This window comes from Doryrhamphus excisus, chromosome 20 (assembly GCF_030265055.1).
Source record: "Doryrhamphus excisus isolate RoL2022-K1 chromosome 20, RoL_Dexc_1.0, whole genome shotgun sequence".
Taxonomy (NCBI): domain Eukaryota; kingdom Metazoa; phylum Chordata; class Actinopteri; order Syngnathiformes; family Syngnathidae; genus Doryrhamphus; species Doryrhamphus excisus.
The window spans coordinates 5,947,082-5,963,107 of record NC_080485.1 but is presented as its reverse complement, the minus strand read 5'-3'; the positions used below and the strand labels follow the sequence as shown (position 1 = coordinate 5,963,107).

General features: G+C 41.6%; 1 protein-coding gene across 14 annotated transcripts in view; it reads left to right on the top strand.

Moving 5' to 3' along the window:
* The window catches only part of LOC131107718 (actin-binding LIM protein 1-like), a 48,321-nt gene that overhangs the window by 1,599 nt on the left and 30,696 nt on the right, over positions 1-16,026 (top strand). For 3 of the 14 annotated variants that reach the window (XR_009120315.1, XR_009120311.1, XR_009120310.1), the window contains exon 1: positions 4,743-5,305. The exons of 1 other annotated variant lie outside the window; for it this stretch is intronic. Coding sequence is in view for 2 of the 13 variants with exons in the window: in XM_058057957.1 (XP_057913940.1) it covers positions 5,071-5,305 (235 nt within the window). In the remaining 11 variants the exon portion in view is untranslated. Of the gene's footprint in view, positions 1-3,671; positions 3,830-4,741; positions 5,306-11,209; positions 11,423-16,026 lie in introns of those variants that run through there. 10 more of the 14 variants (XR_009120314.1, XR_009120318.1, XR_009120319.1 and 7 more) reach the window with 7 other exon arrangements.

Genomic DNA, 16,026 nt, shown 5'->3' with positions numbered 1-16,026 from the left:
TGCTTTTGTACTGTAGTGAAGTGAAAAATAAACTTATGCATTAAATCAAAACGTCTTTACACTTTTTTAATGACCATTTCTTTTCTAAAATTCAAACAATGCAAAATCCTCACGCTTCAGCAGACAAAACCATAAACATTGTTGCAGAAAAAAGATTGCATTCATATACATGACACAATTCGGTTAAAGTCAGATGGGTCACATTTTTTTTCAACATTTATTTTCATAACGCACTCTTGCAATAGTGACTCTGAGTAAATATTCAATAATGCACTCGACATTGTTCTATACACACGAGAGAAACCACGGTCGCCTTTTTCACTAATTCAATAGTTTACAATTGTTCTCGTGGATAGTAAAGTTCAAACTGTAATGCTACCTGTTTCAATAATTAAATTGTTTGTGTGGATCTTATGTCTAAAACGCTTCATGAGCTTCACAACCTCAATTTATACCTGCTTTCATCCCTTTTGATGTTTACTAGTATTGTAGATTTACTTATTATATTAATCTTTTGAGATACAAGTGTATTAATTTATTTCAAACAACAAGAGATTGCTTCTTTGATCAAGCAATACCGTAAGTTTACTTTCATAATTTATCAGTAAAGCTAGTGCCAAGAATATTGAACACATCTGAAAACACTAAGTCTATTCACTGAATCTTCCCTCTAAATTATACAAATATTTACTCCTTTACTTCAAAAGATTGTTTAATACTTACCTCATATTAATTACCTGTAATCCTCTAATTACCGTCCGTCGGTGGAAAAGCCGAAACGGTGTTAGCCGAAAATCAAACAATACGCCGTTTACAGATTTCGTTAATGGTGGTATTGAAATCCTTAAGCAAATATTGATTCAGCTTTAAGATGCTTTTGTATCGATATAAGCAGACCAAATTGGCTGGCGGGAGATGAAAAGGGCATCGTAGTAACGGGATTATCGTAATAACCGGGTATCGTACGAACCGTACATAACGTATCGTACGTAACCTTTTCAAAGTTACTACAAAAATAAACATACAGTATATACATTCTGCAAACCTGAGTATGATTATTTTTGTAAAGGTAAAACATTAATCAGAGATCTCATTAGATGGTGCTGGTGTACCTAATGTTGTGGCCAAAGAGTGTATGCTTCATTACCGTTGTGCAGGCTTTTAAAAATAGATCTCCTGCTTTCACTGACGTGGCCTTCTGTGTGCATGTGTGTGTGTGTGCACCTTTGTGTCCTCCCTGGCTTCTGCTGGAGATCGATGGAGCTCAGGGTCCACCGCATGACAGCCCCCCTGGTGCATAGACCTGATTAGCCCACTTAAGCCCCTGCAAGCAGCCAGTCATTATTCATGAGAGGTAACCACATGCACCCCAGTGCGGTCTCACTTGCATCTGTGATGAATATAAATGAAAAGTTATTCAATGTTTCCAAACATCATGCGGCTAATACTTGCTAAGATTGCACCGTCTTTGCTTTATGTGAGTTATTGAACAATACTTTATTGTGACAGGATTGCTATTTACTAACCAGTTGATGGTCAGCGCACATCAGCCATTACTGAGCTCTCAGTCTTTCCAGTCACCCCCTGGTATCAGCACAAGGCCAAAAGCCTTTACCTTGGAAGCCATTCCCTTCCATTAGTGCCCCAATATAAGTACAATACTCCCTTGTGGGCCTGATGCTCTATTGGGGTCATCATATTTCCACTGTGCTAATATCGCTCAGGTATCATTTATAAAAATGTCTTCATTTTCCTCGATGAGAATAACATTCCTAGAATTCTTGTCTTTTCCTTCCATTGTGCTACTCAGTCTGCCTCTACTGTCTTGGAGCGGCTCCATCAGAGTGCTTGGGGTCAAGGTCGTTTGAAACATAAACACTAATACCAATGCACTATCCCTCAGAAACTATAGCAGATACGTATGTCCTTGCCAATAACAGTTTATGTGCTTTTTATGGTCTGTCATATTGGCTTCTTTTGTTTGGACTTTCCCAGCGTGGATGGATTTATCGTTCATGTTAGTCTTTCCACGGAAGAATCTTCAACTCAGCAGAGTTCTGATCCCCACTCCATGAGCCAAGGCATTTCATTCTTTTCCTCCACAGGGCTGTACAATGTTGACATGTCCTATTTGATTTCATGTGATAACACCACTTGGGGTGTGAGCTGGGTATAACGGTACGCCATAATCACGGTTTGGTACGTAGGTCACTCCAGTTTTAAGATCATGGTATGGTTCGTTTTGAGCCCAATTGGAGAACAAAATGCAAAATAGAAGCTGCCCGCTATGGCAGGGCAAGGTGCATTAATGTCAGATGTGGTATGTCGCCGTGTATCCACGGAGGTGGAGAGAACCAAAGTGTACAGCGAGATGAGTACATCACCCGCTGCGGGAGGAGCACCTGCTGTGGTTGGCCAATGTACACAATGTACTTTTAACCTTGCGACACATGCACTCCTACCCTGCCTTGCATGTGCGAGCTAGTTGCGTGCATACAGAAAATAATTTGCATTGCTCTTGCATAAAATTGTTTTAAATTCTGTGTACCTTTTACACCCATGGAGAATCCTTTTTACTGTTAGCGTGTGTATAATTGAACACTTCAAGTGATGCAGTGATACACTTGATCAGTGGGATGACTTTCAGCCCGGGGCAGAGAGTGTGGGAGTTACAGTATGTTTTGCCAAAGGCAACACTACTATGTATGCAGGGTGGTCCTTCACAGAAGTACACCCTTGCCCATATCCCTTTATCAGTGGGGACCTGTGGGGCCCTTGAGTCAAAAGCCACATTTACCACTTTAAAAGAGCTGCCTTATGGAGTCAGTGGTAGCCACTACATTATACTACTACTTCCACATTTGTAAAAAATAATCATCTTAACTTTCCTTTCGGGCGGCACGGCAGTCTAGTGGTTAGCGTGCAGACCTCACAGCTAGGAGACCAGGGTTCAATTCCACCCTCGGCCATCTCTGTGTGGAGTTTGCATGTTCTCCCCGTGCATGCGTGGGTTTTCTCCGGGTACTCTGGTTTCCTCCCACATTCCAAAAACATGCTAGGTTAATTGGTGACTCCAAATTGTCCATAGGTATGAATATAGTGTGAATGGTTGTTTGTCTATATGTGCCCTGTGATTGGCTGGCGACCAGTCCAGGGTGCCCGAAGATAGCTGGGATAGGCTCCAGCACCCCCACGACCCTCGTGAGGAAAAAAGCGGTAGAAAATGAATGAATGAATGAACTTTCCTTTCTTCTGAAGAAGATTAACTCTATTAGACTCCCGAAGGAGAAAATCCAGTTGTCCCAATTTCATACTTTCAAGTACCGGTAATTATTTTGTGCTCCTCAGTGTCTCAAAAGCATTAAGTGATTTCTACCAAAAAATGTTCCTGGTACCTGCTTCAAGTGCACTTTTCTGCCCTCTTCCTGTGCAGGGTTAGCACATCCTGCCCACTTTATCTGCTTCACTTAATGTGATGATCAATGGTGAGTAAAAAAGAGGCTCTATCCTCCGGTAACACAATCGGATCCCTCATCCATCCAGTTGAGGGCTGCACACAACTGTCTGCATCAGCACTTTTCCCCATCTCTGTGCGCGTATACAGTGTGCCTGCATGAGAAGGCTCATGTGCGCGCGCATGCAAGTGTCCGGGCAAAAGCCTAAATAATTCATGAGCAGGCATAGGAATGAAAGCTTTGCTGGACGGGACGGTGTGTTTGTGTGTGTCTGTGTCTAGAGATGGAGGAGAGCAACACAGTGATGCAGGAACCAGGCTACGATGGGCTCTGCAACTACGCCCAAAAAATCACCTCCTGCTTCGGACTGGATGGTAAGAAGAGCGGAAAAAAGATAATGGTAATGCAGAGGAGGGTTAGGACTGAGTCCTGAGGGCGTCAGCTGTTTCTGAGAATGCATGTGTGTGTATGTTAGAGTTGTAGCGACCAGAGTGGATGACAGTTGGAGGGCAGAGCCTCTGCAGCAGAAACATGTCCTCATCTGCACTAGCATCATTGTGTCTTTGTGTAGCTGAGAAGACTCATGTTTTTGTTTTGTTCTTCAAGCCCGAGTTATCAGGCGGTATTGGAAATATAACTTAAGTGCTAGGTTGCATTATTGATTGATTAAATAGTTAAAACCCAGCCAGCAAAGCACATTAAGTGCAGGCCAAGCCCAACCTTTTTAAACTACAGTACAAGATTTCCTTTTGCTTTGTCATTGTCCACTGTTTTCATTGTGACATTGAAATATGGTTGATAGCTGTGTTCCATACATAACATCCATTACTTCTGTTTTTAGTGCCCATCAGGTTACATGTTATCTTCTTCTGAAGGATTGCTGTGATGCTTAAGTGGGTTTATGCATTGTCACCTGTGGGACCGACCAAGCAAGTTTCGAGTCAAAGAGTTGGATGATCTTGTTGTGCCATCATATTCATCTATTTGGCCGTACATTTCCCTAATGCAAAATTATTTAGCAGCATTAGCTTAACTAATTTGAATTAATCTTGATGCCTCTGACACCATCCCAACTTGGGTAAATAAGTGTCCCGTAAGCCCAGACAGGCTTTTAGTTTCTGCTGATGACTGAGGATGCACAGTGGTTTCCCACTGGGCGGTGAGACTCACAGAGTACACCGAGCAAACCTGATGTGGAACTACCTAACCCCACCCAGAAGATAATCATAGGCTCAACGTCAGCTCTAAGCTGCTTAAGGCTCCAGTCTGGTTGGGCTGAAGACACTCATAAGCTTCTTTCCCAGTATCTCACTGGACTTGCAGAAGAGGGCCCTGTCTTTACGTGGTGTTTGACTTTTGCTGTACATGGTGGATGCTCACGAGAACATTTTGTGCAGAATGTACTAATATAAGCGTTACCTGGAGAATCCTGCTCATTTTCAGACTGGATATAGCTGGGATTTTACAATGCGTCCCTGTGCGTTTGCAGCCCGTCCTTGCTTCCGATTGATTTGGCTTTTAGAGCGGGACTGAGCCAAACCCCTGGAACCTGGCTGACATCTATCTGGAGTGCTTCACGCGCCTCTGTGGGACAGCTGAAGTCGGGGAAAACATCATGCCTACACTGCCCAATCTGAACAGCCTGGGGAGACTGTGCAGCTCCAGCCGCAGCCACAATGTTGACCGTGTGCGGGTGAAACGCAAGGGCTCCATCAAGCGCATGTCCATCATTGAGGACGGTCATGTGGCGGAGGTCCTGTACCTTATACCTAAACAGTATATGCAGCAGCTGCCCTACCTCGACCCAAACGACTATTACCTGAGCGAGAGGCTGCATGACGTTGCTGCAGGTAGGACAGAAGACAACAATGTATGAAATATGAAATTAGACCCACCCTTGGGTTGACTCTCACTGAGATCAGTTTTGCTTTTATAATCCTACCCCTTCTCTGTGTCTCAGCGATTACTGAGTTTGTTTGTTATTGTCACATCTTTAACATGTACCAATTTACTCATCTTTTAATAGTATATTTTATTATTTTGATATAAAGTAGTAAAAGTTGACCTCTACATTATGCAGTGTAGTTGTTACTCACAGAATTTTAATTGGCTGCTCAAATCTGATCCGTGCGTACGCATACACAATGACAGTTCTGTATCATCCAAATGTGTTACTGCAATTGGTGGAAGGCAGAAAGTTAATCACCTGTCGTTATATAATGTGAGGCCATAGCACAAGGCCAGACCTGCTGCATTCTGCCAAACAGCAGCACATGACCGAGCGACATGGTGGCTTACATCAGGATTACAACATGGGCATGAGGACAAATGGAGATTTCCAAACCTTACGCACACTCTGACTGCATGCCAGGTACCGTCATCAATAGCACCATTGCTTGGCTTATTGGTCATTTATGTGCTTGATTAGAGCTCACATGGCAAAGTTCACAAAAAAGGCAAAATGCCACCAAAAACCACCCATCCACCCATTTTCTACCGCTTATCCTGTGTGCGGTCACGGGATCGCTGGAACCTATCCCAGATCACTGGGCAAAAAGCACAACCTGGATTGGTTGCCAGGCAAAATACAGGGTACACTACAGTCCCTGACAAAAGTCTTGTCGCTTTATCCAAGTTGTAGGAACAACAAATAATAACTTGACTTGTAGTTGCTCAATTGGAATCAGAAATGACTTATATGAAAGGCAAAGCCCTCTAGATTATGCTTTTTATATAAAAATAAAGTTTTGTACCATTCATTGAGTTTTATCATTTAATTAGGACATAAAGGTCAGATTTTGCTTGGACAAAAGTCTTGTCGCATACAAAAAAATGTAGAAATAATACATATACTTAATGTTGAATACACAAATATGCTACAATAACATCAGAACATAAAGTCATTGTACCTTGGAAAAAAGAATTAATATTGTGTATGGCTTCCATGAGCTTGGAGGACTGCATCCATACGTCTTGGCAATGACTCAAATAACTCATCTGGAATGGCCAAGAAAGCAGTCTTGCAGGACTCCCAGAGTTCATCAGGATTTTTCGGCTTCATCTTCCAAGCCTCCTCCTTCATCTTACCCCAGACATGCTCAATAATGTTCATGTCTGGCGACTGGGCTGGCCAATCCTGGAGCACCTTGACCTTCTTGGCTTTCAGGAACTTGGATGTGGAGGCTGAAGTATGAGAAGGAGTGCCATCCTACTGCAGAATTTGCCCTTTCTTGTGGTTTGGAATGTAATGGGCAGCGAGAATTTCTTGATATTTCAGGCTGTTGATGTTGCCATCCACTCTGCAGATCTGTCGCACACCCCCATACTGGATGTATCCCCAAACCATGATTTTTCCTCCACCAAACTTGACTGTTTTCTGGGTGAATCTTGGGTCCATGCGGGTTCCAACAGGTCTTCTGCAGTATTTGCGGCGATTGGGATGCAGTTCAATGGATGATTCGTCAGAAAAAGCAACCTTCTGCCACTTTTCCACTGTCCATCCTTTCTGCAAGCTGTGGGCCTTGGCAAATGCAACACGATTTTTTTGTTGGCTGTTGATGGCAACATCATATCAAGAAATTCTCGCTGTCCATTACATTCCAAACCACAAGAAAGGGCAAATTCTGCAGTAGGATGGCGCTCCTTCTCATACTTCAGCCTCCACATCCAAGTTCCTGAAAGCCAAGAAGGTCAAGGTGCTCCAGGATTGGCCAGCCCAGTCGCCAGACATGAACATTATTGAGCATGTCTGGGTAAGATGAAGGAGGAGGCTTGGAAGATGAAGCCGAAAAATCCTGATGAACTCTGGGAGTCCTGCAAGACTGCTTTCTTGGCCATTCCAGATGAGTTATTTGAGTCATTGCCAAGACGTATGGATGCAGTCCTCCAAGCTCATGGAAGCCATACACAATATTAATTCTTTTTTCCAAGGTACAATGACTTTATGTTCTGATGTTATTGTAGCATATTTGTGTATTCAACATTAAGTATATGTATTATTTCTACATTTTTTTGTATGCGACAAGACTTTTGTCCAAGCAAAATCTGACCTTTATGTCCTAATTAAATGATAAAACTCAATGAATGGTACAAAACTTTATTTTTATATAAAAAGCATAATCTAGAGGGCTTTGCCTTTCATATAAGTCATTTCTGATTCCAATTGAGCAACTACAAGTCAAGTTATTATTTGTTGTTCCTACAACTTGGATAAGCGACAAGACTTTTGTCAGGGACTGTAGAGACGACCACCCAAGCTCAATGTCAGTTCATTTTAAGATAAAATTATAAATATTGCAGCCTATTTCTAAGCACCCATCAGGAGGCTTAGTATGTAGGGGGGCCCAGAATTTGGTGCCACGCCCCTGCTGGCTCACATTCATATCTACAGTCGTTGAGCATGAATCATTCCCATGATACCTGCATTCAACTCATTCAACATTTTTTTCCCATTACTGCTGAAACATTGTTGTGTTTTCTAATGTAAACCCAACAGGATCGTTTTAGGTATCACTGATAAAGCTGTAATTCTCCTAATACAGTATTCTAATCAGCATTACTGTATGTAATGTAGTATATCCCTACTGCTACTGTGTGCACTGGTGACCTATGATGTAAGTTGGCCATCAATACAGTAGTATGCTTCTATAAATCAATGGACATGTATTACCGCTCAGTAAATGCACATCACATCAATATTTAGTTATGTTATGTTTCCTGTGCATAGTGTCTTTTCCACAGCAGGTTTAGTTTTCACAAAGGGTCGTTCATAAGTTGGAAAAATATAGTGAACAGCCGATATAGGACAGGTTGAATAGAACTGCCCTGTAGAAATATATAATTGTGTGTTGTTGAGTGTCCGGCATCTGACTGACTGTGATCACATCATAGATTCCTATTATGATTATCATTATCAGCTATGGAAGTAATGGCAAGAATTGTACCCCACTTATGGTAGTTGCTGCTCTTTATTGTGTTGTTGATACATATACTGTTCATTACTTGTGGCCTTTGCATGCATCTCAACATATTGCATACTACTACTATTCAGATGGCAAAGAAAGTTTATTATGACACTATTGAAGAACGCCACATGTTGTTAGGCTTGGCTGTGATGTGAGAAATGATTGCAAATGAGCTGAGAATAAGCAAGATTACAATGATCTCATTGGCCATTAAAACTAAGTTTAAAAAAGCTCAAGGTACATTTGCGAGTGTCCATTACGGGATAATGCATTTTTGTATTCTAGATGAAAGAAAATCATCATTATGTATTCACTCTTCACGCTCTGTGATTGGCCAGTCGCACCCTTTCCCTCCCTAGACCGGCTTTGCAGGCGGCAGCCACAGAGGAGCTGACTTTGCTTCCAGTACTGAACACGCTGGTTTTGAGAAAAATACAGTGAACTAGGAGACGCTTTACTGTCCTGTTTGAATACAGATTTGATTCTGATTCTTCAGGGTGATTCTGATACAGATACTGATAGTGGTGTTCTCGCTCATCCCTAATTTTGCCCTGATTTTTGTATGTTTCGGTTTTCGTTGGTCCTTTTGGAACAACTAAGTCAGGAAAACCATGGTGCCACTTTATTGGTTATGTCACGATCTGTGTGGTAGTTTACGTTCCTAGTTACACGCACCTGCCATTAATTTTTTGTGTATTTAATTCAGGCGCTGCACAGCAGCAGTTATTATTAAATATACATTTTATTTGCACTTTGGGTCTCATCTCATGCATTCTGGGGTCGCCGCCAACATGCCAAGACGTGACAGGTTATTGATAAAAGTACATTCATAAACTTAACTAAAGAGGACATCAGGGAGGTGTATAGGATCTGACATTTTACTATGAGATTAGCCGAGTGGTGGAGGTATACAGGACACCAAGTGTCCTCTCGTGCTTTCTCTAATTGGATTCAGAGGGCCCACTAAATATATTAATATAAAGCACATGCTAGAGATTATTGCAGGTCTCACCATTGACTTTAAATCACCATCTGTGCCCTCGTAGACTGAATTTATGTTTTTATTTTAAGGGAATACATTTCAAACATGTATACATTTAGGTTCACAATAAGTAAAAATTCTGTTTGGTATTTAGTTGAGCTAAAGTGTCAGGTTTAAACCCCAACACTTGTAAAACACTGCCTGTACAAAGGAAGAGAGTTGAGTTTCTTTTTACTTGCAAGGAGAGTGATGGAGACTGCACAGTTACAATCCTCCTAACCCACTCTGAGACAGTCTCCGCTCTCTGTGCCTTTTATTCAGTTAGGAACGCCCTAGTTACATGAGATTTCAACTGCTAAGGGGAAGGGTGCGTTTAACTATTCCAGTTGAAACCGGTTCTTTTGTACAACATGTTATTCACAGTGTGTGGGTATCTCCTCCTTAGCATGTGATCTTCTGGAAACACTCACACACACACACACACACACCCTGAGGTCACATCTACTTCTGACTCGTGCAGCTATTTCCTCTTCACGAGGGTGCGATAAAAACTATCTGCTGAGAGAACGTTCTGTTTTCTCTAATCATGAGGTACACCAAATGTGCAAGCGACACAGCATTAATCTTACTTTTGCTATGTGAGTGATATGAAATGTTTGTAGGTCATAAGAATATAGTAAAAATAGAATAACTTTATGTACAATTCTTCCAATAAATAATCAATTGACAGCATAGTTGAAGGGGACCTCTTATGCTCATCCCCCCCACCCCCTTTGTATTGAGTTGTGGACCACCGTAGAGCAGCTACACATGATAACCTACACATAAAGCGCACTAGATCTTCCAGATTCTGCACCTATTTCTGCAGTGTTTCCATGGATTTCCTGGTTCCCATGCAGCCAATAGGTGTGTTTTATTTATTCCACCCATTTATTCCACCCCTAGTGGCCCGGAAGACTTACGGATACTTAGGTCCACGTTTAATGAGTACAGTCAATCTGTAGCCCATATAGGGAAGTATGGATCGTACTGATGTCAGTATAACTTGGTGTTAGAAAAAAAACGAGTGTGCAGAGCCTTTCAAAAGTTCTATTTGATGCTTTGGTATAGTTTATCATGTGAATACAACATTATGACAACATTTATAGGTCAGAAAAGTGGTAAAGCATAGTAGGTCCTGTTTAAGTGCAGCTCCAAGAGAACAACACACATTGATGATTGCTACTGTAAAAAATGTATTTGCTATGTTGAAATGTGTTTGGATCCTGCCCATATTTCAGGTCTGCCATCAAGTTTAAGGAAAACTGCTTGGTTTTTGTGTTATCCTGTTATCCTGAAATGAAATTCACTACAGACAAACTGTAGTTTGCCTTTTTGGTAGCAGGAAGGATGAGGTATTTCTCACACCGACTCACGCTCTCATAGTAAGAACTAAAAATAATACTAATTTTCCTGTTGACATGGACTTAAACTTCGCTTAGCAGGTTGGAAAAAAAAATTCTCTTTATTTTTCTCAAGCTGCCTCACCCACGCTTGAGTCTCACGGGGGAAGCCTGCCTCACACTTAAAACCCCTGTTTTATATAACCTTTGGACATGCCCTGTGATTACTTGATGGTAAAAGGTTAAATGTTCATATATTGCCTACAAATGGACCGAGCTTACACGTAGTCTGCGCTGACATTTGGGGAGAGTTCACACGGAAGCAGCAGCCACCAGGTTGCTGCAGTGAGGAGGTGGCTGACACAACAGAGGGACAGGCGGTGAGGGAGTGCAGGGAGGAGGAGTGGGCAGAGGAGGAGGAGGAGAAGAGGGATGTAGCAGCAAAGCAGGCGGGCGAACCCCTCACTGTAGTCGTGTTTTTAGGAGGAGCACATAGCACCTACACCTCCCCCAGTTCTCCGGCTGTGGTGTCTTGACTTGAAAAGGATCCCTTTGCTGCTGTTTTTACCGCTGAGAGGTACTTCGAGGCTTCTCTGTTGAAGATTTGCTGGATTCCAATGGTCATGGTCAAAGAAAAAGGTATTGTGGTGGCTGTGGTCAGGAATGGAGTGGACTGACATTTGTTTCCTCTGTCGGGTTGTTGACCGTGGATGGATGTGGCGGTGTTTTTATCATATATTTGCTTGTGTCCCATCTCTTATGTATGTGAAAGTGATGCTGACATTTCAGGTATTGGCATCTTTCCGTGGGTGTGTTTGTGCTGCTTATAAGAAGCACCACAATAAGGCAACAATAAATGTATATTTATAACTTATTATTATTCATTTGGTGTGTAAACAGGCTTAAACATGCAATGCATCTCACAATACTAGCAACATGATGCTTGGGCTGGAGTATGCTTCATTTGGCAGTGTGGAGCTTTATGTAAATGTCTGTAGGAACATGGCATCTGGTGTGTTATGAGGGAGCGTGACACCATATGGTGAATAATATGCATAAAATGATGCATCTCCACTGGCAATGCAGCTAAAACTATAACATGGAAAAAGTGGAGCACTCGTATAGGGAAGCACATTGCGCAGCGCTCTCTCTCTATCTCTCTCTGCCTCTCTCCCTCCCATGCTCTGTCTGCAGCCGTCGCCATGGTGACCATCCAAAAGGTACACTCCATTGTTGTCAGATGTGGCCTCATTCATAGTGGCTCATTTAAAGGAAAAGGTGGTTGTTTCCACCTACAATCAAGGTCACCGGGCTGTATGTGATGAATGAGGACCAAGGAGCATATTTCAGTCATATTACCATCTCTGATGCATTTACTGGGACATGTAGTTTAAGGATTATTTGTAATAACTCATTATAATCAGAAGGAACAGTTGGGGATGAATAACTTATTACATGGCACAAAGTGACATGTGATAGGAATATTTAAAAATAAATATTTTCAAAGTGTATGTGGTTACTCTATTGATATAAAGATTTTTTGTTGTAACAATGAATGAAGCGAATCAACACTGAATTATAAATCATCGGCAGTACATATCATCTGTTCATTCCTGTAATAGTAATACCACAAATATGTCCTGTGTTTTAATAAAACGCATTTCTTAGCTTCTGGCTTGTTCAGACAGCTTTGTTTGCTGTGTGTGGGTGTAATGTGATATATTTTTTTTTTGTCTGAAAATATCTCCTCCACCAAAAAAAGAGTGTTTACTGTTCTTTTTGACCCGTGTGAGTGTGTAGGTTTGTTTATTTATCTGATGATGCTCCCTTGGCCACGAGCTGCATGCAGCCCTGGAACTGTTTGTTTGATGTGGAGTCAGATGGCCACCAAATAACGGCTTTCGCCACCGAGTCTTTGTGCTGGCAGAACACCCGAAACCTCTGGCAGCCACATGTTTATCTCCTACAATGTCTCTGAAAGTTCTCCATGAACTTCAACTGCAAGTTCAACTTCAACTGTTTTATTGCATGCATAACATAACAATGTGACTCAAAAGTCCATTGTGTCATCAGCAGTTTTATCATGCAGTTCATCTGTGGGTTCTGAGCTCAGCTGATGCACGGCAGACAAGTTGAATTAGACTGTATACCCTGTATGATGAATCACAATTGAGACACTGCAGCGTTAGCATTTTCACAGCTTGCAGGTGGTTGTCCCGTTTTTCTGAGCAAAGCATAGCCTCTAAATAGTTCCTAATTCATCACAGCCATGGAATGTCCCTCAGCTTCATTAATTTCTACTGCATTCATTAGAAAATCACCTCACTGACCATGTTTCTTTATGAACTTTGACCAATGCAAGAGACGTTTTCTCCACTGATAAGAACTGTAGGGAACGCCGACTTATCTTTGATGCTTGCCAGTGTCTGCTTTCTTTAAGAGGCGCTAACCCCTTCCACAGACATCAAACACAGCCACACACACGCTGTCCGTCAACACAGTGTTTGTGCAGCTGGTATACTGGACCAAAACATACAGATGAGATAAGTGGTCAGCCAGGAAGAGAAAGTCATTGACCTAAAATACACACGCTTAAAACAACAAGACAGACACAAGAATAATGTAACCTTTTGTTACACTGGGCTGGTGAACAACATCCTCTTTGTTTGGCCTCGTCGGTCTTAATATAACAGGAAATAAAAGAGTGGAGCATGGCGATGTAATGCTCCATCATTCTGAATCAAAAAGCTACATAGTATAGTGTACAAACACAATGGTTGTATAGTTCATGAACCAACCATTGTCTTTTTTGGATAAGCCACTGTCCTGCAAGTGGAAGTGTTTATCAGCATTTGTCACTGCTGTGTTCTTGCTGCTTTGCACTGTGGCAGATCATTATTCCCATCCCAGGTCCCTGAGGATTAGTTATTCAAGGTTGGGGTGCCTGGTTGAGCTTGATAGGGTTCCCCCCCACACATTTTGGTGTGTTTGAAGTGCTTTGTCTGGGCTGCTGGTGGTGGGGCAAAGAGGCAGGCTAGCAGTCATACATATTCATGGTGCTGAGGGTTAAGAGCTTCTTGTTATGACTGGGTGATAAAGAGCTCTGCACACCCTCCCCCAAAGACACATGCTCACATATGTGATCATGCAGTGGGATTTAATAGCGGCTATATATTTTTTGCCCATTTCCACTCATTATAGGACTTCACAGACCAGTAAATATCTGGTTGTAGTGAGTCACTCTGTGATTTGTCTTCATCCCAGATGCCCTTCTTGACGCCATCTTACCATTTATCCTATCTTGGCACGGGCGAGCTACAATAGCTGGGTGTTGGCACATTGGTTGGGAATCGGACCCACTGCATTATCGTGTTCAATGCATTTTTATTTCCCCACAAATGTCACTGTCGCAGAATAAAATGTCCTTTAATTAATTGCAAAAGTACTTACATTTATTGATGATATACATACATGTTTGGATTTTTTTCAGAATTTCATTATTTCAGAAATGGCTGTAGCTTAGCTGTAGTTGTAGCAAATGGGATGTCAGCCTCAAGCACACATTGCTACAAAATCCTCAACAAACTTTAATGACCGTGCTTGTGGTTAAGCAAAACGCAGTTGTCGATGCAATTCCAGGAATGAGCGGTCCGCTGGGAAGCTACTTCTCCTCAAATGTCCCTTCTCCTCCTGATGACAACATTTAATTAAATGTATGCAAGATTCTACATTTAACAGTAGATTCAATTTTTATTGGTCAATTCTGCGATTCCAGTAACATGGACATTAGGGTGCATCAAATTTGAATGGGAAATTTAAAATTCATAATATCAATTTGGCTGGCATTCCATTTTTTTCTAATGAACATAAGAATGTCTTTTGCAAAGTTTTGAGGAAATACATTGAGATTTAGGGGTGCCACCTCACACATAAACTGTAAAATTTCGGAAAATGTGCAATTTCTAGTCTAATTGCCAAAAAGTTGACCTGGAAATGTTGAGTACAATGAACTTGTATACAGCATCATTTTCTATAGGGTTATCAAAGGGGGCCCAGACCAAAGACCAGAGGGCAGCATCTTAGGAGAGCTGGTGGGTTGTGCTGCACAGTGCCTAAAATAATAAATGGACAAGTGTATATCAGATTATGTAGGACTACAGTACCACTCTCAATAAATATGAGGCATCAGCAATACTGTCTACTCTATATTACTCTTGTTGATGTTATGCTTGCTCAGCTATTAGCTAACTGTCATTAGCAAACTGTAGCTAGCTAATGTTAGCTACAGTAGAGGCAATGAGCACTAAATACCTATAAATATGACTACAAATCATTCAAATTACAAAGACAAAACCGCAAATTTGCTAGTAATATGTAATAGGAGTATAAATACCAACAAAAACATAAAGATCACCTCAGAGTTCTTGAGCTGCAGTCTTTGCTGACCTCAAATCTCCATGGCGACCATTGAACTGTTCACCACTTTATTCCACAAAAACAGATGTATGGTGGCACCCCTAAATAATCATGTATTGGAAAAATATTTTCTATATGTTGTTTCGACATATATTGGAGCACTTTTAGTACCCAGCCATATCAAAATTCAATAATTGTGTTTTTTGATGCACCCTAGCGGACATGATAGGGCTCTACACAAGCTTGTAGGGTAACTACAATTGAACTGCACTTTCCAGGTATAGAATGCTGAAGGTGAAAACTGCTGTTAGATTCTACTCCTTGTACAAGAAATAACTTTTTGTTAGTTTAGAGGTAAGACACCCCCACCCTACAACTGAATACCTCAAGTCTTGTTTTGTTTAACTTCCTGCTGTTGCAGTCCAGGTTGGAGACTTTCATGTGTCCCCTCTTGCTGCAAAACAAGCCCGTGTTTCCAGACCTGGTAATCCAAAGCCAAGGTACTTGGCTTGAGAGCACATATGTCAGTGTGAACTTGAGACCCACACTGTTGATTCTCTGAAATCATCATCCTCTGGAATGTTGCTGGGAACTGAAAATGTCAACCTAATAACCCTAATACTGGTGTGGCTGTGCCCCATTTCTGTGACCTGGTTGTAAACTCTGAGTATGGCTGTAGTGACCTATGTGACTATGAGCTATTCTATCCCAATTTTCATTTCATTGTGAAGCTATATACACCTTTGTTGGAGGAGATTTGGCAATAACATCTGCACACATCGGTGTACGACACGTGCAATAACATCAACACACATTTGTGTGTAAGA